At 35.8% G+C, this 23,933-nt stretch overlaps 3 protein-coding genes across 3 annotated transcripts; all 3 read left to right on the forward strand.

Annotated features, from left to right (window-relative positions):
- Positions 1–204: 204 nt before the first annotated feature.
- Positions 205–744, forward strand: LOC135128789 (homeobox protein Hox-A7-like). Its single transcript, XM_064055869.1, has 3 exons — positions 205–315; positions 402–486; positions 557–744. Exons 1-3 carry the CDS (start codon positions 205–207, stop codon positions 742–744), a joined length of 384 nt encoding a protein of 127 aa, XP_063911939.1.
- Positions 745–861: 117 nt separating this feature from the next.
- On the forward strand, positions 862–1,435 carry LOC135128791 (homeobox protein Hox-C6b-like). The gene is made up of 2 exons (XM_064055870.1): positions 862–904; positions 1,041–1,435. The coding sequence occupies exons 1-2, from the start codon at positions 862–864 to the stop codon at positions 1,433–1,435; spliced, it is 438 nt and encodes a 145-aa protein (XP_063911940.1).
- A 15,784-nt stretch (positions 1,436–17,219) lies between these two features.
- On the forward strand, positions 17,220–23,704 carry LOC135128792 (uncharacterized). The gene is made up of 7 exons (XM_064055871.1): positions 17,220–18,012; positions 18,080–18,131; positions 18,419–20,408; positions 21,120–21,224; positions 21,722–22,198; positions 22,784–22,938; positions 23,527–23,704. The coding sequence occupies exons 1-7, from the start codon at positions 17,220–17,222 to the stop codon at positions 23,702–23,704; spliced, it is 3,750 nt and encodes a 1,249-aa protein (XP_063911941.1).
- Positions 23,705–23,933: the final 229 nt, after the last annotated feature.

Below are 23,933 nucleotides of genomic sequence, written 5' to 3' on the forward strand. Positions count from 1 at the left end.
TTTTTGAACTCGAACGAGAATTCAATAGAGATAAATATCTCACGAGGTCGCTGAGGATTCATCTAGCGGAGAGACTGAAATTGTCCGAACAACAAGTAAAAGTCTGCTTCCAAAAAAAGGGGTGGGAAAACCTATATAATTCCCACAATTTGTAGAGAAGCTCAGTTATCATCAGTACCTTCGTGTATGTTCTGCACCATGACCATGTCAAGAGACTTCACCAGCAGTTCACTTATTCCAAATTTCAACGCTTTGGGTGCTGGTACTCCTGGCGTCGTAAACTATAATTTTGACTTCCAACAAACCAATCAAATGGTAAATAATAAACAGATATTGATTTCTAAATTAACCATTGCTAAACCATTTTTTCCATATTTGCGTGCTTGTTTCAAAAATTACAGGTACCCGCTCCTGCTTGGAATTATCCATTTCAATATTACATCCTGCCCATCTACCGACCACTGAGCAGCAGTCAACCCACTACAAGTAAGTTTACAATTAAGATTTCCCTAGATTGTCAATTTTAACACAAACTTGCTCATGTGCTGTCTAATAGGAAACGCAACAAACCAACTTAACTCCGAAAAGGACTCGCACGGCATATACCGAGAATTCAATAGAGATAAATATCTCACGAGGTCGCTAAGGATTCATCTGGCGGAGAGACTGAAATTGTCCGAACAACAAGTAAAAGTCTGGTTCCAAAATAGACCCCCAGCAAACCAATCAAATGGTAAATACTAAATAGATATTGATTTTTAAATTAACCATTGCTAAACCATTCTTTCCCTATTTACGTGCTTCTTTTAAAAGTTACAGGTACGTGCTCCTGACTGGAATTATCCAGCTCCATATTACAACATGTCGATCTACCAACAGCTGGACAGCAGTCAACCCACCACAAGTAAGTTTACAATTAAGATTTCCCTAGATTGTTAATTTTAACACAAACTTGCTCAGGTGCTGTCCAAAGGAAACGCAACAACCCAATTTGACCCCGAAAAGGACTCGCACGGTATATACCTCTCAGCAACTTTCAGAACTCGAAGGAGAATTCAGTAGAGATAAATATCTCACGACGTCGCGGACTCATCTGGCGAAGAAACTAAAATTGTCCGAACAACAAATAAAAGTCTGGTTCAAAAATAGACGGATGAAATATAAAAAAGAATGTGGTCGAGCTGCGTCGCCTCAAATTGTGAACAATGATATGGCGGGAGAAACAACACAATCCGAGAACTTGAGGACCTTACCGGCACAGCTTAACCCCAAGGATATTTCACCAGCTACTAATACCGTACAAGTGCTTCAAGTTCCTCAACATTTGATTCAACCTTCAGTGCAGTACTCACTTCCCAGTGCAAATGATCAAAACCCAATCAAACGAGAAGATCAACAGTACCAGTTTCCGATCACTCCAGAGCCGTCCCCATAGCATATTTCGTTCAATAACTTTAATGGCACTGGAGACCAGATTCTACCGACCAATGAAGTGTACCCTTATGGTAACCTAATGAACACCCAGTTAAATGATTTTTCATCTTATCCTTACACGCAGTTGATTACGTCTACTGATGATAGTGTAAACGGTCAATTGTATGAACGGTATAACCAGGTTCCGCAGGTACTGGAACAACACCAGAATCCAGTGTGGCATGGTCAGCAGGATATGGCCAATGGATCAGCATCGTTCACTAGTTTATGATTTATAATGTTTTTATGTAACGATAGTGTATAGTACGGTATATAATGTGTAAATATTCAGCATGGACATGGTTCTTGAAATAAAATTGTAAATTATAAAATTTGAGCCTTCGAGTTTTATTTATTTTTCTTGTATCAACCCTTAAGCTAAAATAATATGCAGTTTGTTATTTATTAGCCACAGCAGTCATAAATATGCATAATAAATAATGACCATAATAGTTTAAGGCATTACCGCAGTAATGAAATGTACGCTTATGGTAATTGTATGAACTCTCAATTAAATGATTTTTCGTCTTACCGCACTGAAGACCAGATTCAATGAAATGGACCCTTATGGTAACGGTATGAACACGCAATTAGATGATTTTTCATCTTATTCGGACACAATTGATAATATGTACTGATGGTAGTGTAAACGTTGAAATAAATGAACAAATTAACCAAATTCTGCAGATACTGGAACAACAATAACGATAGTGCCCAGTACAGTGTAAAAGTGTAAATAATAAAATTGAACCCTTCGAATTTTATTTATTTTTTTTATACCAACCCTTAAGTTAAAATAATATGAGTTTGTTACTTATTAGCCATAGCAGTCATAAATATGCATAATAAGTAAATAGTCCAGTCAAAATAGGCATTTACCTTAGCCAAAATTCGTATAGAGCTGAAAATTGGTATAGACGTTAAATAAACCCTTACCAATCAAATGTCAAAAATCCCCTTGGACCCTACTTCTGCAAAAAATTTTATCCAAGGTCAAAAGTCAAAGATGCAGGTTTTTCCAATTTTTATTTGAAACCGTAAGTTTCATCGTAAAAATAGACCAGACAAAAGTTGGAGACCATACAATTCTCTACAAAATTTGTTCCAATACTTTTTTTCGTACGAATCATTGTTCGTGAGATATCGCGATTTTAAAAGTTGAAAATTTCATTTTCTACATGATATGCAGCCTGTATACGTCTCGCTTCATTTCAATGCTATGTCCTTATAATTGGTTTCAATGGTTGGAGATGTTCAGCTATTTTACTCAAATTTCCATTATCAGAAGATAGACTATCAGAAGATAAACTGTTCTTGATTTTTTTGGACTATTGAGCTGGCCTTGTGGGTTCTAAAAATTCTGGAGCAGTATTTAATTGGGAGGCATTGAGTCCTTGGAAAGGTGGACTAGACGTATATTCCACTGGCGACCAAGATAAAGAGTCAGCTGGGCGTTTGTTAGGAGGGTAAGGTACAGTGTTAACTACATCACTGGTGTCCTTAATTCTTTGGAAGACAGAAGTAGCAGGCACAAAGGTATTTAATGTTGGCAGGGAATCCTTTGCTAGACTAGGAGTGTTGAGCGGACTTTCGTTACTTGACATCTACCCTTTTTGCGAATTTTCTGGGACAACCAAGGCAGATGTTTCTTGGGGGATATTATTAGGACATGCGGTATCTATGTGCCCAGCAACTTTACAGGAGAAGTAAACCAGTTTGTCATACGTTGTGAATATTCGGTAAGTCGTTTCATCGAAGTTAATGAGTATGGATGATGGAAGCTCTACTGTATCGTTCGTACTGACATAAACAAGTCTTCTGAAGCTTAAAATGTGAACAAACTGATCGCCCGGGATGCCTGCCCTTAAGAAGGCCATACGAGACATTAATTTAAAGCCCAGCCGTTCCACAGAGTTTTCCAAAAGTTCATGGGGATGGAGGGGCAGACATTAAAGAGTATTATGCGGCGACTCGGAGTTATTAAGCGCCGAATATTTAAGGTTTGGTCGTTGATTTTAATATTTGAATAATTGGCGACAAGATCATCAATAATGTTTGTGTTCGAAAAGTAGATGCATATACGCTTGTTGGACATACGGGATGCAAAGAGAATACTTTTGGGATCAACGATGTTGGCCAGAGCAGTAACACAATCACCTAGTTTAGTTTCTTCTATAGCGTTAATAATTATGACCTGTTCTTTACTTGGGCAGGTGTTTTGAACAATAGGAGATGCCATATTAATAAAAATAAAGAGAAGTGTGTACTTTCCGGTGTAGTTAGTTCTGGGATATCTCATTATGATTGCGGACGGCCTGCTTGTGTGGCAAGCGCTAATTGATATCGCCAGTGCCGGAGATAAGTTTTTGCTGTATAGCAAAATCTTAATCTTGCGATAGAAGAACGAAATATTTGTTTGCAGTTATAGGTTATTATTACAGCAGGATTCAGGGATTCCTTACGGACAAATTGGGTGAGCACCCGCTTCTCCCGTTTGATGAGGTACAATTGCCTCGAACTCTTCTATGATTGAATCTGGTGTTGTGAATTGCCAGTTTAGGGAACACTGCGAACAATACAACCAGCCACTGTCACTCCACTTTTCAAACTCCTTTTGTACTTTAAAGTGAGTTTAGGACCCAAATTGCAGAAGCTGAATTAAATACTCATTTGATTGCGATTAAATTTTTAACATGGCATTAGAGTACTACGTGGTCGACTCTGCGCCAATCAGACGTAGTTAAATGGCTCACTAAATACATGATTAAGATAATATTGAATAAACTGGCCCTAAATATATAAGTTTATCACGATGCTTATAAATGTTTGTACGTCAAGTGGGTTACGCAAGAATTATCAAAAATATCGTTCTCAAAATTAGCACTTTAAAAAACAAGGAACCTTATTACTAAAAACTGAATCATTGGTTGTCTCTCTCCCATGTGTAGATATTTTCAAAATCAAATTGCATTTTCCAGTGCGGTCTTTTCAGCTGTGCATGAATTGATTGTTAATTATTACTTGACTACTGGTGTTTATTAAAGATGTTTGCATATTTAATATTTTTATAATCAATTTTATAATTTTTTTGGTATTCTTTGATAATTCAAATAATGAAAATCCGAACATTTTACGTAAATGAAGCTGATTGTATATGTCTGCTTTCACCAAAAACGTGTCCACTAAGCATTAATTTTCAGTTCTAGTGTTCTAAAATTTGTTTGGCGATCAGTCGATTTATAGAGAAACTTATTTGAAATATTATGTGTCCTTGGTACCCCCCGGACCTACAAGTGACAAATGCCAGACGGACAGGCGATGGGCTCACGCTGCTAGGAGACCAGGATCTCCTTATAGACTAAGCTGAGAAAGGTTAGAAAACAGATTTTCGACGAAATAATCTCTAGTACCATAATTTTTCTTAGTTTAAGCCTGGTAATTAAAGTGTCACTCCAACAAAATATGTAATATTTAACCCAGGAATGCAAAAATTCATTTAATAATTTTCCAATTATTGTTGGCCTCAAGGTGGTAAGATTGGGTGATGATTTTACCAATTTCGAGGAAAATTTGTTGGTACCAGTTGAAACAGTAATTGCTGATCACTTTATGTAACAGTAGTGCCAAGTGTAACATCCCAATTTTTTAAATCTAGTTCCTTTGTAATGTTCACACAACGTATTCCCTCTCCGTTAATGGAGAGAAGACGAAAGTAATCCTGTTCACTACGAAAAGGAAAATTGTCACACTACAGATGCCAAAAATATTTAACACAACGCTTCAACTTTCGGACGAAGTCAAATGCCTGGGAGTTGTATTGGACTGGCGACTGAATTGGAAGAAGCATGTAGATAATAAAGTGGAAAAACCACGCTCGGCTCTTTGGCAATGTCGTAGGGTGGTGGGAAGGTCGTGGGGTTTAAACCCCAAGATCGCCCTCTGGATCTACACGGCAATAGTCAAACCGATGCTGTGCTATGGACCTTTAGCATGGTGGCCCAGACCCAGACAAAAAACAACAGCCCTGCAACTTGAACACGTTTAGAGAATGGCGTGTCTCAGTGTTTATTACAGGAGCAATGAGAACCACTCCCACATCGGCTCTGGAGACACTTTTTTGTTTAGCACCTCTTAACCTTTACATAGAGGAAGCGACAATGAGGACGTCTCTAAGACTTCACTCTCTGGGAGTATGGAACAAGCAAGGCAGCATAACGAAGCACACTCGTATCTTGACGGAGGTGTTCAACAGAATACCCTTGTTAAGGATGGGTTGTGACCGAATGGGCACAAAAGTAATATATGAAAAGACATATAGAATATCAATGAATGATAATTCAGAAGGAAAAGCCGACATCGACATCACGATATTTATGTCGATGATGCCAACTGCCAAAACAGATAGTCGTTCAGGAGCCGGCATCTACTCCGAACAACTGAACGCACAAATCAGTGTACCTCTCGGCATCCACACGTCTGTCTTACAAACAGAATTGATGGGAATAATGCTGGGAGCTAGAATCCTTGCTAGAATCGGCAACAAATCAATACGCATACTTACTGACAGCAAGTCTGCACTACTAACCCTGGAGAGCTGCATGGTTTGATCTGGTCTGGAGTGCAGACAAACGCTAAGGTATGTAACCCAGAGGAATAGTGTAGAGCTTTGTTGGAGTAAGGGACACAGTGATAACGAAGGAAACGAAAGGGCAATCACGCCTTCGGTCGCCCTCTCGAACGAACTCGTAAAGCAATATACCCATAGACGCCATGAGCAAATGTGGACGACGTTGAGCAGCTGTCGGCAAAGTAGAGCTTGTATGGTGACACTAGACCGTAAGTTGACGAAATTTTGTCTCTCACTTTCAAGGGACAAATTGCGTAAACTGGTAGGAATCCTCACAGGAAATTACCACATCTACATACGATAGGAGTAGCAACAGACCCAATCTGTCGTGGACGCAAAGAAGAAGAGGAAACAGCTGAGCACATTCTTCATGAGTAGAGAGCGGATTTTATGAAATTTGCATATCCGTTATTTTTTGCATATAAGTCTTGATATTTAATATGTGAACGAATCATGCTAATTAAAAACGAATACAGCTATAAAAAATTGCATATTTGCATATATTTGCCTTCTGCTGCATATTTCACGTAACGGGTGCATATTTTGAATTTTTATCAATTTTTGTGCCAATTTGAAAAAAAAAAGATTGTTATTCTAACGGCATGTATCTAGAAAGACGAAATTTCATTAATCATATTGCAAATATTGTCCTGATGTTCAAATAACTAGTAACGGTTTGGGTTTTATGGTAGTTTGGAGAATCCATTGGGTGTTAAGCCATTCTTCCAGGTAAATTTGGGCCCTAATTACTTTTGGAAATACCGTTCATTCCCAATATTTTTGTTCGTTACTTAAGTGTATTAATGGTATGTGTTATGGTGGTTGAAGGGACGTTACCCTATTATTTTTCATCGTGAGTTTGCATTGAAAGCATTTAAAGCGATACATGTGTGTTAATATGTCGAAGATAACTCAAATTAATTTATGGATTAAACCTTTTCCTGAACCTATTCTTCAAGAAGGAACTGTTTTGTCGCGTCTGCTCTAAACCGGTAAGGATTTTTATATCTGTGGACGTAGTACACAGTTTTTCTATACCAAATATACTTTAGGATCATCGGAAAACTTTTGGTTAGAATATTTCGAAAAATATTTAAAAATAAATTGTTACCAAAATAGTAATTAAATAGTCGATTACTACTAATTTTGTAATTTGTAAATAAATTTAGTTCGGTTATTACGCTTTTTTTTAGTTTTTGGAGCATATGCAGCTGCATATCTCTGCATATATTAAGAAAGTTACTGCATATTTGCATAAATTTGGTGCATATCATATGATCATATTTCCCAAAATTTTGCTGCATATTTTCCGCTCTCTATTCATGAGTGTCCAACCCTGGCCTCCTACAGGGGTCCGTTAACTTGGCACCACCAAGTTAATGAATTTTACTCAAAAGCTAGCACCTCGTTCTAACCTAGCACCATTAATGAAAAAGCTAGCACCATCTAATTATTGACATAAAAGCCTTTTACTTTTTGTCAAAGGGTTATTTTCGGGGGGAGCTAAGTTAACGCTAGCCCCCCAATATAATTTAAAGACAATGAAAAGCTAGCACCTAATAGTTTAGAGCTAGCACCAACTAGCACTATTAGTCTTATAGCTAGCACCAACTAGCACTATTAGTCTTATAGCTAGCACCATTAAACAAACTAAATAAAATAATTGAAAATCCCTGAAAAAATAACTCACACTAAAAACTTTATTCCAACAAAGAAAGAGTAGCCGAGTGTGCTCAATACACTTTCAAGATGATTTCGAAATTTCATCTTCAATAAAAAAGAAATTGCTAGGTGAATTCGCGAAAACTACATTATTTTTAAAAAAGAACTCCGTACCTTCGCTCTTTGTTCACAACAGCCAGCTTGACTTATAAGGGTGCTTTAGCATAAGCCGCTTAAGTCATAAATGCTTTACAAGGTGTATGTCAAGTGATTTGACTGTAAGTCCACGGTTAGAATAATTATTTTTTAATAAACTGTCAACAATATGTTTACATGGAATCTCGATAGTTTGCCAGTTCGCAAATTTAAACTTATGCTTTCTGGGCTTTCAAGCTTCACTACCTCAGCTAAATTAAATAATTTTAGAAGATTATGTACTAAAATTGGTATAAGATAACGTTTGTTCAAATATGCATTAATATTCTTTTGAAAATCCAACGTTTCCGGATTATGTGCAGGATAATGACAGTTCCTTGAAATGTTAACACCCATTTTCAGCCTGAAAGCTTTCTAGCGACAAACTTACGGAGAAAAGAAAATGATTTTGTTCCAAGAATGTCTTAACCTCCACCACCATAATCTGCTACCAGCAGCTTAACTTTCAAAAGTTACTAATTACTTATCAAAGCGAAGACCACTTCTACCGCTGGATGTCCCAGCTTAGAGTTTCGCCGCTGTAAGAATAGCTCACCAATAAATGTGCACAATGAACGCCGTGTGTAACATTTCGATTCGTGTTTTACGTGTTTTACCTGTGTTTCACAAACGCTCTGTGATTTTTTTTTTTGTTTCACTGTTTGTTTTACAAGTTTTGCAAGCTTTAAACATCAGTTCTCTTCAGAACTTCAACATAAGATTTATAAGTCTATATTTTCTTTAATAAATTTCTTTTAAATTTGTCTTTCATCTAAATTTACAAATACTAAATCAGAAAATTTGGCGAAAGAGCTAAATTTCATTTCTAGTATAGTTTTTTCTTTGTCGCGTACACCAAGATCCTTAAACAACAAAATATATCTAAGCCACTGGCGGTGTTCCCCACCTACTCTTGTGCGTAGCCTGTGATGACTTAATATGTTAATCATTCTTTCGCCGGACAAACTTTAATAATAATCAGTGACATTAAATTTCCACAAACTTTACAAACTTCACAAATGTTTCTATAGTGCAAAATGTTACTCGGTGTTACTTGCATCTACCTACGAAAAGAGAAATTTGTGGGCTGAAAAGCTGATGAGAGATCGCGCCACCTTTTATTTAAAAAAATGTTGGTCAAAAACACAAGACCAAGGACGCAAAAGTAGGTTTTCGATAGCTGAGTACAAAAAAGTGACAAGTGAATCTGGAAAAAGTTCGTTTAATAATAATTCAATACAAAAAAGTGACACATCTTGGAAATGACTGAGACGTAAAACGACCAGATTTATAATGGTAGACTAAAAAATACCCCTATTTTTTTTAAGATCGATTAGGGTCTATTGACTAATGATTTCTTCAGCATTCAGTATCTTGTATCATTTTTCGCTTAAAAAATTATACAGAACATTTGTCTCACCTGAAGTAAAATATTAAAACAATTAAATGTCAGAAAAAAAAAGTTGACGAGAATGAGAGTGGAGCCCACGCGGATAGTTTTTAAATCCAATATCAACTGTGTGGAATATTGCACACAAATTTTTGTAAATTACTTGTGATAAAAATCAAGTTCATAAACTACAAGTGGTAGATATTATTTAATAAAATTTAAACAATATTTATTATGATCTCCCTAGTTTGCAAATTTTACCACAGACTTGCTCAGGTGCCGTCCAACAGAAGACTACAAGGAAGTTAACACCGAAAAGAGTTCGTACGGTAGTGTTCGGTACGGGCCTGAATCAGACCAGCCGGGCAAGCCCGGTCCTCCCCTAGGGTAAGCACCCCACCACACCACCCACCGGACGGAGGGCGCTTTCTCCCGAATTCATTCGACAACAACATTCAAGAACGACAAGAACCACCGAACGCGACGGCGGTACGGGCGCGATGCCCTCTAATACATACAACTTGTGATATATATAAATATATAATGTAATATAAGTGTTTAAACAATCGAGTATTATTACGGTCCTTCGAAGAACGGCACGACGCCACATTTTGGTCCGTTAGAGCCGGATATTCAGCGAACACGAGTGCACGCGACGTCACCACGTGGTCCATCTATAACAACGCCAAGCAGTAAGTCCCAATTTCCTTTCTTTTCATTTATCCAGCAACGTTGATTTGTGTCAAGTTTGTCTGGAGCCAGCACGTGGAGTGATTTATCTACAACTCCTAATAAGTTTAATATTTCATTTATTATATTATTTAACTATATCACAATGCCTGAGTTAGCAAGTTTAAGACAAAAACGGGGCACTGTTAAATCCAAAATTACAAGGATCGAGTCCTTTGCTAAAGCATTTAAACCAACTGATAATGTGTATCAGCTGGAAGCTAGGTTGCAAACTTTGGAAAACGCAATGAAAGAATTTGAACAATATCAAGATAAAATGGAAGTATTGGATGAGAACGATAACGATCGAGAAACAGTTGAAATACAATATTATAACGCTTTAGCCGATATTAAGGCTAATCTCAGTAAACATAAACTTTCTCTTAAAGTAAACACTTCCCAGCCTTCAACTTCTGAAGCAAATGATGGTGGTACTCAATCCGATTCGGTGGTAAAACTTCCATCATTGAATTTACCAATATTTTCTGGGTCTTATTCACAATGGGTATCATTTCAAGATACATTTGAGTCCTTGATACATACTAATAACAACTTAAATGAGTGTCAGAAATTTCACTACTTGAAATCATCACTAAAGGGCGAGGCGCTAGCCACCATCGAGGCATTAACTATTTCTGCCGAAAATTATAAATCCGCGTACGATCTGTTGAAAAGACGGTACAATAATGCCAGGCTAATTGCTCAAGAGCACGTTTTAAATATTTTAAACACACCTACTGTCACTAAGACTAATTCAGTTGCTCTGCGTAAATTAGTAATAGATGTTAGTAGTAATATAGAAGCCCTTAGAGTTCAAAAATTAAACGTTGATGCATGGGATGGGTTAATTGTGCCATTCATTGGTGAAAAATTGGATTACACCACTAAAAGGGAATGGCAGGCCACACTAACCTCCGAATTACCTACATTAAAGGAACTAATAACTTTCCTAGAAAAACGGTGTGAATTTTTAGAATCCTTTCAGTATATAAATAATAAGTCTCGCAATGATGCCAGTGCTCATAAATTTCAGCAGTCGAATAAACATATAAATAATAATAACTCAAATAAATACCGACCTATCGTTCAAACTGTCACGAATAAAGCGGTTCATTGTTATTATTGTAACGCCGATTCTCATTTCATTTATAAGTGCCCGGAGTTTAATAATTTGCCGATAAATCTGAAAATTCAACACGTAAATAAAGGCCACTTGTGTGCAAATTGTTTGCGGCCAAATCATATTGCCGTAAAGTGTATTTCTAAAAGTAGGTGCAAAGAATGCCGCATGAAACATCATTCGTTAATACACGATAGCAGACAATCCAATAATAATTCGGCATTGTCTTTATCAAATCGTACCAACGTAACGGCACTGTTGATTACAGCGGTTGTAAATATAGCAGACGCAAAGGGTACGTACCATGAGTGTCGGGTAATGTTAGATTGTGGTTCACAAAGCAATCTAATAACGCATGAGTTATGTCAAAAATTAGGAAGCAAATTGAAAAAAATCAGTTATCCAATCACAGGGGTAGGGGAAATACAAACTACTGTGAAAAACGCAACGAATGTTTCAATACATTCTCGTTGTAATCCGTTCTCGTTAAATTTACATTGTCTAGTACTATCAAAAATTACCGGTCCCTATCCAAGCGAGTCGTATTCGATTTCCGATTTAAATATCCCATCTAATTTGAGCTTAGCTGATCCAAATTTTAATAAATCAACCAATATTGATTTGCTCATTGGAGCCGAACATTTTTGGCAAATAATAGGCAACGAAGAGATTAATATATTTAATAAACAAGTTCATTTGCGGGAAACGGCCTTCGGTTGGATCGTAGCAGGTAAAATTGCGAACACCTGCACTCAAGGTTTTGTGGGTTGTACTAGAAAGTTTGGGAAAGATGAGGCTTTAAATCAACAATTGACAAAATTTTGGGAAATGGAGGAGCAGGTAACGAACACCAGTACTATGTCAGTTGAGGAATTAGCATGTGAAAGGCATTTCTACAAACCGGTTAGAAGAGACCCTTCCGGTCGCTTTGTTGTCAGATTACCATTTAAAACAGATGTTTCTCATTTAGGTCGTTCTGACCACATTGCTCTAAAACAGTTCCATTCATTAGAAAACCGGCTGAATAACAAACCTCAACTAAAGAGTGATTATATTAAGTTCATGCAAGAATATACTGATTTAGGCCATATGCAATTAATCACAAACTCGTCTGATGTTAATGTCAATAAACAATATTCATATTATTTACCCCATCATGCTGTCGTAAAGGAATCAAGCTCAACCACGAGGGTGCGAGTAGTTTTTAACGTTAGTAGCAAAACGAGTACTGGTATTAGCTTAAATAACATTCTTATGGTGGGACCAACTGTCCAACAAAGTTTATTTTCAATTATTACTCGATTTCGCACACATCAATTTGCCTTTACTTGTGACATTGTTAAAATGTATCGACAAAAAACGTGGTCGTATAAACTTGAATGGGACGATCCATTACCTGAAGATCTATATACACAATGGCCCGAATTTTCAAAGCAATTACATCTATTAAATTCGTTAACCATTCCTAGAAAGGCTGTAAAATATCATTTGAAAGGAGTTGTAGGTAACGCACTACTTTCATACGAGGAGCTTTTGACGGTTTTGACACAAATTGAGGCTTGCGTCAATTCCAGACCTTTGACACCACTATCCCATGACCCTGTTGACATTAGTTCCCTTACTCCCGGTCATTTCCCTATTGGGGACACATTAGCAACAACTGCAGAAACCGACCTAACCACGACAAAGGAAAATCGCTTATCAAGATGGCAGCATGTACAACAAATCACCCAGAACTTCTGGAAACGCTGGAGTAAGGAATTCCTGAATACTCTTCAGCAAAGATCGAAGTGGAGGGAGCGGTGCGCAAATCAGGCTAAACCAGGCCTACCGGTCCTACTCAAGGAGGAAAACCTACACCCATTGTGTTGGAAAATGGGAGTCATCAAGGAGGTCTACCCAGGGAAGGATGGTACCGTGCGTACGGTAATTGTGAAAACCAACAGCGGTGAGGTTTCCAGAGCTGTCAACCGCATTTGCCCGTTCCCACCAGAGGAAGAAGACGTTGAATCACACGGTGATTCAAGGGGGGCTGGATGTTCGGTACGGGCCTGATTCAGACCAGCCGGGCAAGCCCGGTCCTGCCCTAGGGTAAGCACCCCACCACACCACCCACCGGACGGAGGGCGCTTTCTCCCGAATTCATTCGACAACAACATTCAAGAACGACAAGAACCACCGAACGCGACGGTGGTACGGGCGCGATGCCCTCTAATACATACAACTTGTGATATATATAAATATATAATGTAATATAAGTGTTTAAACAATCGAGTATTTATTACGGTCCTTCGAAGAACGGCACGACGCCACAGGTAGTCTTCCCTATAACTTATTGCTAGAAGTCAATATCTGACAAAAACTTGCAAGATGTATCTGGCCCAGACAATTAATTTGTCGGAACGGAAGAATCGGCGAATGAAGTTCAAGAAAGAACGAAATCACGTTGGGTCGTGTCAAAATATGGATATTGGTGGGAGAAATTGCAACAGATTTGCCAATTACACAAAATTTGGGGACTTTGTAGTATTTGGAGTCACTTCAAGCGAAACCTGGATTAGTGGCATAAAAAAATTAATCTGCCCTTGGAAGGTTTGGAAGCCAAGTGTCTTGTTTAGACCTAAAAGAATCCAATAAAAATTAGCTGGTCTGCAAGAGCATGAAAACCAGATGGAATAAAATGATTGAAAAATTGATAAAACTTCGGTTGTTTTCTTTTTTTATAACATAGTGTGACTAAATCGGGATCTAAAACAGGTTTTAGTGCTCAAAGTGGATGGATGGTTGGACCAAATTTTCAGTTTGGACAATGTTGGAAATCCGGACGAAATTCTGACGACGGTGCACCAAAATAATCAGAATAATGAGTATTAAACGGAGTGGAACCTTCCCTCCTCATTCCAAGGAGAAACAAGAGGGTTCCGTTCAGACAATTTTGAAAATCCCGACGAAGTTCTGAGGATGATGGGGTAATAATGAGAATCAAGAAGAGTGGAACATTCCCTGTCAAACGGATCAAATTCCAAATTCAGTACATACAAATAACGGGTGTATTTCGTGACACTCATCAAGAATATGGAATGAACGGTTTTACACCAACTACGGTGCATTGGGAAGAATCACTTTTGCAAAACTGATGTACTTAGGGACAGCATTTTAGAATATCTTTCTGGTATACAACTATACGAGTAGGTACTATTAATACTAAGTATACATACATACTTATGTATACATACATACTTATGTATGGTTTATTGTAAATACCTACTGTTTTATTTTGCTTAATGCGCTCAACCCTTTCAGATTATTGAAATGACAAAACGTTTAATTAAGAAATAGTTCTTAACTTTTTTCAATAAAAATTAAAAAATTAAGCATCTTCATTTTACAGTCGAATTTGCTAATATTTTTATTAAGCGTTCTGTTTTTCGTCTGCATATTTCGTATTTTTTAAGTGTATTTCGTTGAAACTTCAGCCAACGTTTACGGAGCTTTCATACCTAATTGGATTAAATTCCGAATTTGTTTCTACCACCATCTGTACTTTCAATTCAAGGAGAACAAGGAATGTACGAAATATCAGCAACTCTATAGTCGCTGTATTAATCTATTAATGGAAATAGTTGAAAATGCATATAAAAGCGTGTTTTCCAAGCTTGGAAATGTAGGTTTAATTGCCTTCAATAAGATGAAAGTACTGCTGCTAAAGCATCACGGATTTCAACATTTGAAAAATATTAATGCTGCCTTGATAGGGAACACTGATTTTGCAATGTCAGACATTCTCCATTAACATCGTGCGATCTTGAAGGATCATTTTCGAGATGCAGAGGAGTTTTATTAGATAAAATGTTGAAAAATACCTACTGTTGTACTTACGCTATTTAGAAGAAGTTTAATGAATTAGTTACATTTTTGAATAAAAACTTATTACCCAATGTGCCTATTTTGCCTTTTTCTGGAGCCTTTTTTTCTACTCTTAAGTGGCCTATTTTAGTGCTTATTTTTAGATTTTTCGCAACTCAAAATCCTACGCTACGTGTAGACCAGCTCTCGTCTTATTTTGACTCTCAGTTGGATAAAGCTATAAAATCTACTGAAGATTTTAAATTTCCCTAAGAATTTCTAGAGTTTCTGAAATAATGCTGAGTATTCTGTGCTGGTGAACTAAGAGCATACCTCTATCAGTTCATAATATCGTAGAATTCTTTATATATAGTACAGAGTAATAGTAAAAAAAAAGCATTGCCATGATAACACCAATTTTATAAACAACATTTTTTGGTATTTTGTGTCAAATCTCCATTAAAATCGAGAGTTTCCAATATATAAAGAATCGAAGACTGGGTTATAATTCTACTGTACCTGAACACACAGGACTTCCTCTGCACAATCTTGATTGTTTGGGGACAGAAGTCAAGAAAATCAAAAAAATAAAAAATAGTGTGAGACAAAAGATACAAATGAGACGATGAGAGTCGCTAAAGAGGAAGACCCAAAAAAGAGTGGCACCAGCAAACAAGAAAACACATGGAGCCTTGCGGCCTTGAAGGCGATCATTGTCGAACCAAATTTTATGGATGCAGACAACGACCATAACGTGTTTTATTACCAAACTTCCTCTATATGTACATATTACGGATCTTTTTGCGAACCTGTCTAACTTGTTTTAACAGCTAAAATTACTGCTGATCCCAGAAAGGATATACGTTAGACAATTTCAAAGATCATTATCACCAATCATTGAAAAAGAAGAATAATGTAATTCTATCAAAAGCATGTTATCAAAATTAGATTATATTTAACACCAATTATTTGGTTGTAAGGAGTTATTTAGGTATCTATTTATTATCTCAATATTTACTAAAATTAAGTGATTAATGAATACATTTTGCTGAACGCTGCTGAGCGACCCTTTCGAGTGTGTTTCAATTCATAAAAATTGGTACAGATTCGGCACACCTCTCACAACAATGGTGTGTTTAAATAAATTATTTTTCTGTAAAAAAATAAATAGATTCATCGCAAAATAAATTGCTTTTACGATATGATTATCGATAATTTAAAAGGTATGGGTCGATTGCGCGCTGTGGTCAAAAAATCTACAGGTGGTCCTAATCACACAGGACAGGTGCGCGCATAATGCCTGAGACGCAAGTTGCGCGTTGCAGTCAGATAGATTTAAATTAAATTAAAGATTGTTTAACTCAACGATGCTCAACAGAATGTCGTGTGTCCAATAAAGTGAAAGGCCAATCTGTAAATTCTAAAACAAACAAAATGTGTATTCAGTAGAGCTCTTAATTTTTTTGTTTAAAATTTCAAAATTATGCATCTTCATTTCTGTTAAGAACCCCTATTTTTTATGTTATTAATCAATTAATCAAGTAATATTATAATATGTTATTCCAAATCTGTAGGCTAATGTAGGCAACTAATTATGTTTTTATCTCTTCTGATGCATTAGTTCAATAATTGTATCAATTTGTCAATATCAAACATCCGAATGGATTTTGATCTTTCTTGTTTTCCATTTAAACTGAACCATGTACTTTCTTTGTTGTAATTTGGATATATAAGGAAGCTCTGCTGTTCCAATCATTAAGAATATAGTCAAGTCTTGTTGCGGAAAGTTATTGTGATACTAAAGTGATTGCGCTATCGACTACTGTGTAAAGATCCTAAAATTGTCTTCAGTTAATAAAACCTGTTAGTAGTGTTTGTGCTGCGTTTTCTTTGAAAAAGTGTAACAAGTTGTGCTGAGGCATAACATTTTATGGTGGCAGCGGTGGGATCCGATAAAAAAAAATCGATTCCAACATTTTTTCGAAAAACACATCGACAGAAGCACTCATCATCTTTTTCTCGAGAGAAGAAGACAAGAACCAGGTCAACTCCAGGACATGAAACTAGGACTCTTCCTTGCACTGTAAGTCGATAATTGCATGCAAACACTACACACACTGTAACCGCACTTTGGACAAACTTGAAAAATTCTTCACAAAAAACAAAATCTATCAACCATGAGCGACGCCGAACTTTCTTTTGCCGACGCCCTGCGTCTCGTTCCAGAATACGACGGACAACCATCGCATCTGTATTCGTTCCTCAACAAGTGCGAATTTGCTTTAAATCGCGTTAAACCGACAGTCAAATCTATTTTCTTAGAAGGTGTAATTACGAAATTAATTGGTAGAGCCCTTGATGTTGTCAAATATAGGGAAATAAATAAATGGGAAGAATTGAAATTTATGTTAGAAGAGAGTTTTGGGGTTAAGAAAACAATCTCATTTTTGCAGCTTCAGTTAAATTCCTGCAAACAAAATAAAAACGAAGATGTCCGCGCGTATAGTCTCAGGTTTGAAGATATTCAATATCAGTTAATTAATGCTAGTTGTCTCGGTAAATCAGATGCTGAAAGCCAAGCCATTAGATCGTATATTAAATCTTTATCGTTAACCGTATTTCTAGAAGGATTGCAGCAACCACTTAAAAATATTGTAAAGGCACGTCAACCTAAAATTTTAGAAGAAGCTGTGCAAAGTACAATCGAGGAAGAACGTATCCTAAAATCCGATTTTTCGCAACGTAACTCTTTTAATCCGAACGGTGATAAGTTTTGTAATTTTTGTGGCAAACGAGGTCATATCATGAGAGAATGTCGTATGAAAAACCAAAATCAAAATTTTAATCATTCTAATCAAGCTCGTAATTTTCCAAGTCCAAATTACGCCAACCAAAATAATCGCACAAATTTTTCCGGTTACAAACCTCGCGTATCAGGTGCTGAGGCACCCAGATCCGTTTTTGTTATATGTAACTATTGTAAAAAACCAGGGCATCATATTAACGATTGCTATAAGAGAAAATTTAATAATTCTAGGTCTCACGAAAATAATCGCGGAGCAAATAATGGTCAAACTTTTAATCAACGAGTAAATAATTCCCAGCTTAGTACAAGTAAACAGAGAGATAATAATAATGACGTTCGACAATTGAGATCCCAATCTAATGTAATGATCTTTCGTTCTTTGAAAAATAACCATTTAATTCTTAAATCAAACTATTTTGAAAATACTCGTAAATGTAAGTTTTTAATTGATTCTGGTGCTGATTTGAATTTGATAAAAGTACAATCTCTAAGTGACGATACGCCATACGTCAAAGAATGTGTATCTTTGTTAGGTATAAGCGAACCCGCTGTAAAAACTTTTGGTTATAGTGAATTAAATGTTGAGGGATTTAATGAACCTATCAAGTTTTACTTAGTAAAGAACTCTTTTCCAATTCCTGAGGACGGTATTCTGGGTAAGCCGTTCCTCGAACAATTTAATTTAAATGTGAATATTAAGCAGCAGATAATTTTTGACAATGACCATTCAGGTAATAAAACCATAAATAATGATAACTCTAATACGAATAATAAATCTAATGACGAATTTGTACTACCGCCGCGATGTGAAAGGTTATTCAAAGTCTATATAAAAGCTCCAAATGGTGATTATATTATGAAAAAGTCTAAACAGGAAAAATCAATTTTTAATGCGGAATCTCTAATAAAAGTTAAAAATAATCAATCAGTCGTAGCACTTCTAAATCCTGGCGAGTCCGAAGTAAGATTAGATGAAATTGAAGCCGAAATAAGTCCTTTTAATAAATTTGATTGTTTCCCAATAAATAGACCGCCAGATTCAACTAATGAAATTAACGCAGTTTTAGACAGACATAGTAAAGTAATGGAAAAATTACGTCTGGATCATTTAAATTCCGAAGAAAGTCGCCAAATAACAGATATTTGTACGGAATACTTAGATTTGTTTACTTTTAAAGATGAACCCTTATCACAAACTAATACCATTAGTCATACAATTCCAATACCACAAACACAGCAACCTATTAAGATAAGACCATATCGTCTCCCCGAAGCACAAAAGAATGAAATTAACAAACAAGTACAAAGTATGCTGGATCAAGGTGTAATAGAACCCAGCACTAGCCCTTGGAATTCCCCTCTTCTTTTAGTCGCGAAAAAACCTGATTCCTCGAGAGAAAAGAAATTTAGGATTGTTGTCGATTTCCGTAAACTGAACGAAGTAACTCTAGGCGATGCATATCCTTTGCCGAATATCACGGATATTCTGGATCAATTAGGTAGAAGTCGTTATTTCACGGTGTTAGATTTAGCGTCTGGTTTCCATCAAATTCCGATGAATTCTTTGGATGCCGAAAAAACCGCGTTCAGTACTCCTTTCGGGCACTATCAATACAAAAGAATGCCAATGGGTCTTTCCGGAGCCCCGGCTTGTTTTCAAAGGTTGATGGACCGTGTTCTAATAGGTTTACAAGGAATTAAATGTTTTGTGTATTTAGACGATATAGTAATTTATGCGGAAAATCTAAAAGAACATGAAATCAAATTGAAAGAAGTTTTTAATCGATTAAAGGAACATAATTTAAAATTGCAACCAGATAAGTGCGAATTTTTAAAACGCGAAGTTTGCTATTTAGGCCATTTAGTAACCGATAAAGGTATTCGTCCCGATCCTGAAAAGGTCAAATCAGTTAAAAATTTTCCCGTGCCAACAAATACGAAGCAAGTTAAAGCATTTTTGGGATTAGCAGGATATTATAGGCGTTTTGTTCAAAATTTTAGTTCTATTTCTAAACCTATAAATAATTTATTGAAGAAAAACGTACCTTTTGACTGGACAACGTCAGTACAACTTGCGTTCGAAAAACTTAAATCAATTTTGTCCGACGATATTGTTTTACAATATCCTGATTTTTCTAAGCCTTTTAATTTAACGACTGACGCAAGCGGTACTGGCATCGGAGCCATTTTATCACAACAAACGAAAACTGGTGATCAACCAATCGCGTACGCATCGCGATCACTTAATAAAGCGGAATTAAATTACAGCACAACTGATAAAGAACTTCTTGCAATCGTTTGGTCAGTACAACATTTTAGACCATATTTATATGGCAGAGAGTTTAACATTTTATCAGACCATAAACCGCTAGTATGGCTTTTTAACGTTAAAGATCCTGGTTCCAGATTAATGAGATGGAGGCTTAAACTCGAGGAGTATAAGTACAAAATTATTTACAAATCCGGTAAAACTAATCAGAATGCCGATGCCTTGAGTAGGATGTTTGCATTTACTGATAGTGACAATTCAATTTTAGAGCAGTCACAAGATGCTGCTATTGTACAATTCATAACTCGTTCTCGATACAAAACTAAGTTAACGATGGAAATCTTTAAAAAGTACCCAGAAATAGAGTTTTTATTACAGAAATCTTTAAAAGAAAATCACGATGATTTGATCCATTTTATAGAAAATGAGGATTTTAAGTTTATTTTTGTCATAATAGGAAACGATTCATCATCTCAAATAAATGACGATATTTACCTTACTGAATTAATAAGAAAGTTAAATCAATTTTGTGTAGCGAACCAAATTCATTATCTGAGGATTTCGAAATGCAATAATTTTAATTGGGACCGCTTAAAACAATGTATACACAACATTTTTAAAACTCGTTCGTTTGTTCTAGAATTTTTTGAAAACAGTTCTGAGTTCTCCAATGACGAAAAATTTGAGATAATTAAAGAAAGTCACTGTTCCTTAATAGGAGGACATAAAGGTGTAAAACAAACAAGAAATAGAGTTCGCGAGAATTTCAATTGGAACAATTTGAAATCCGACGTTCAAAATTTTATTAAAACTTGTGAAGTATGTCAGAAAGTGAAAACGAGAAACAAAACCGTCAAGCAACCAATGGTTATCACTACTACGTCAGATGAACCTTTTGAATTAGTCTTTTGTCGAAAATTTGTAAGCCCTTCGTCCTTTTCACAAATTGAGCCCGTGTACAATTATGATGATTATTTTTATGAATTGAAAAATACGTTTCAGAAATCTTGGAATATTGCTCGCGAAAAAATAATTGAATCTAAACAAAAAAGTAAAGCCCTGTACGACAGAAATATCCACATTGAGAATATTCACGTCGGGGATCAAGTACTAATCAAAAATAATACCAGTAAAAATAAACTCGATGCGAAATGGTTAGGTCCTTACACTGTGCAATCAGTTGAAGATAATGAAAATCTGATAATTTCAAAAAATGGTAAACCATACAGAACTGACATTAATCAAACCCACAAATTCTTTTAGTTTACATTCGTCAAACAACAAATGTCTTCTATCTCATTACTTCAAAATCTTTTTTCGACCTCACAAACTCACAAATTCTTTTAACTTACTCTCGTCACAAGTAAGTCCACTTCTCGCCCCATCACTTCAAAGTCTTTTTCCACGTAACAAAAATTCTTAGTCATCCACAAATTCAAATTTTATCCAATGTTTAATATCATTTTGACTAAAACTAACCCGAAAGTTACGACATAAATCCTATCTCTAAATCATGTGGCTCTGTGCCCCAATTCATTCTTCTGTCCAAACTTTACCTATGACCATCTTTTATATCTTTCACTAATTCCATTTTTAATTACAAGGCCATTAGCTTCGGCTATGGCAATAATCTCAATGAAGATTATTCTTATCACAATGAACCCTTTGCATTTCAACCCGGTGTTTACTTCGAAGCCCGAGAAGACGCCCTAATCACCAATGATAATTGGCAACTAATAGTTTATAGTAATATTAGTCATCTTGTTAGAGATCAACATCTTAGCAGTAATTGGCATTCCTTATCGGCAATCGCATGTTCAGAGATCAAAGACAACAACTCCTTTAGCATTTGTCAAAATTATGAAAATATTATTTCCCCAACAATTCTAAGACTCAAAGAAAAAATTAGAAATCTTTTAGACACTCTTGGCGAAAACAATCTAAGTTCTTCAAACAGATTAAAAAGAGGTCTCGCAAACTTTGTCGGTCAAGCAAGTAAATTTCTTTTCGGTACTTTAGATGAGGAAGACGCAAACTACTATAATGAACAAATTCGAAAATTTTCAGAACGCGAAGAAACGGTAATGCAACTTTTAAAACGCGAAACTCATATAGTTCAGTCCACCTTATGTGAAATTAACAAAACAATTGCTCAGATTCAAGAGAATGAAAAAAATCTGCATGATAGTTTAACAGCAACCATTGTTCAAATTAATAAGCAACGTAAAGAACTGAATCAATTAATTTTGGCTGAAAGATTAAATACTTATTATACAACATTTTCAACATTGCTTTCAATTTATCAATCCGATGTCGATAATTTGATTCAATCCATTTTTTCCGCAAAAATTGGACAACTGCACCCTTCGATATTAAGTACTAGTCAACTTTTGCGTGAATTAAATAACGTAATTCCATATCTTCCTCCAGGTACAAAATTTTGCACAACTTTAGAGATTAATGAACTCCATAAATTCTTAAGTGTTGTTGACCTCCATGTTTATTATAGCAACTTCAATTTAGTCTTTGTGATTGACATACCTCTGGTATCTTTAAACACTTATCAACTTTATCATTTAATCCCTTTACCTGCAAGGCAAGTTAACGGCCTGCATCTTTATATCGAACCAACTTATAAGTATATGTTAATTGAAAAGAATAAACAGCATTATTTACCGCTTAACATAGATCAAATAAATCGTTGTAAGAACAAGAAAATATGTAAACAAGAACAACCAATTTTTTCCGCACATGTGCATGAAACATGCGAGATGAGATTGTTTACTTATACCGCAATGGTACCAAGAAATTGTGACACTAAGTTAGTTAAGTTAAATACGAATCTTTGGCATCAATTGTATAAACAAAATGTATGGCTATATACCTTGTTATCAACGGAATATGTAACTATAAATTGTAGAAACTTTAGTACACCTTTCAATGTTAAATTAGAAGGAAGCGGATTGTTTAAATTGAATAGATCATGTACCGCCTTTACTAGTCAATCTGTGTTAGAACCACATGAAAGTTTATATTCTACTATCCATTCTAATTATTTACCGTCTTATAATTTAAATTTAGATATATGTTTAAATAAATCAAAAATTGTTAACAATACTGATTTCTCACTGTATGTGCCATCAATGTATAAGATTCATGATTATCATCAGTTAGATTTAGCTAGTAAAAGTCTCAAGGAAGTAACCTCTCTTATTGAAGAGAATGAAAGGAATAATCTTAACTCATCTACACTAACCCACTATTCATTCTTATTTTATATATTTGTTATACTAATATTCCTGTATATTTCATATAAATGTTTACATTGTTATTATAAACGTTGTAATTCAGATAACGATAGCGCTAGAATAAGTAATCGCAATTCCGTCACTAATAATATTATTTCAAGGTGCTGTAGGAAAAAGCCTCGACAGGTTGCACCTTCTGAGCAGATTCATCTTCGAAATCTGACTCACCACACGGCAGATATCACCAGTGATGACGATGATGACGACCATCCAGTATCACAGTCTACACCTGGCTCTGCCTTGGGGACTTCACAAGAACTTTCGCCTAAATATAAATGACGAAATTCTTTTTAAGGGGGGAGGTGTTAAGAACCCCTATTTTTTATGTTATTAATCAATTAATCAAGTAATATTATAATATGTTATTCCAAATCTGTAGGCTAATGTAGGCAACTAATTATGTTTTTATCTCTTCTGATGCATTAGTTCAATAATTGTATCAATTTGTCAATATCAAACATCCGAATGGATTTTGATCTTTCTTGTTTTCCATTTAAACTGAACCATG

This window comes from Zophobas morio, unplaced genomic scaffold (assembly GCF_036711695.1).
Source record: "Zophobas morio isolate AGI-343-1 ecotype UQ-CSIRO unplaced genomic scaffold, CSIRO_AGI_Zmor_V1 ptg000014l, whole genome shotgun sequence".
Lineage (NCBI taxonomy): Eukaryota > Metazoa > Arthropoda > Insecta > Coleoptera > Tenebrionidae > Zophobas > Zophobas morio.

Excerpts from the sequence above, each read along its gene's own strand:
- LOC135128789 (XM_064055869.1), top strand. The coding sequence starts at position 205 with ATGTCAAGAGACTTCACCAGCAGTTCACTTATTCCAAATTTCAACGCT. Across the intron at positions 316-401 it reads TCCAACAAACCAATCAAATG|GTACCCGCTCCTGCTTGGAA; the intron begins GTAAATAATAAA and ends CAAAAATTACAG. Across the intron at positions 487-556 it reads CAGCAGTCAACCCACTACAA|GAAACGCAACAAACCAACTT; the intron begins GTAAGTTTACAA and ends GCTGTCTAATAG.
- LOC135128791 (XM_064055870.1), top strand. The coding sequence starts at position 862 with ATGTCGATCTACCAACAGCTGGACAGCAGTCAACCCACCACAA. Across the intron at positions 905-1,040 it reads CAGCAGTCAACCCACCACAA|AACTCGAAGGAGAATTCAGT; the intron begins GTAAGTTTACAA and ends AGCAACTTTCAG.
- LOC135128792 (XM_064055871.1), top strand. The coding sequence starts at position 17,220 with ATGAGCGACGCCGAACTTTCTTTTGCCGACGCCCTGCGTCTCGTTCCA. Across the intron at positions 18,013-18,079 it reads CAGATCCGTTTTTGTTATAT|GTCTCACGAAAATAATCGCG; the intron begins GTAACTATTGTA and ends TAATAATTCTAG. Across the intron at positions 18,132-18,418 it reads GTCAAACTTTTAATCAACGA|TGAATTAAATGTTGAGGGAT; the intron begins GTAAATAATTCC and ends TTTTGGTTATAG.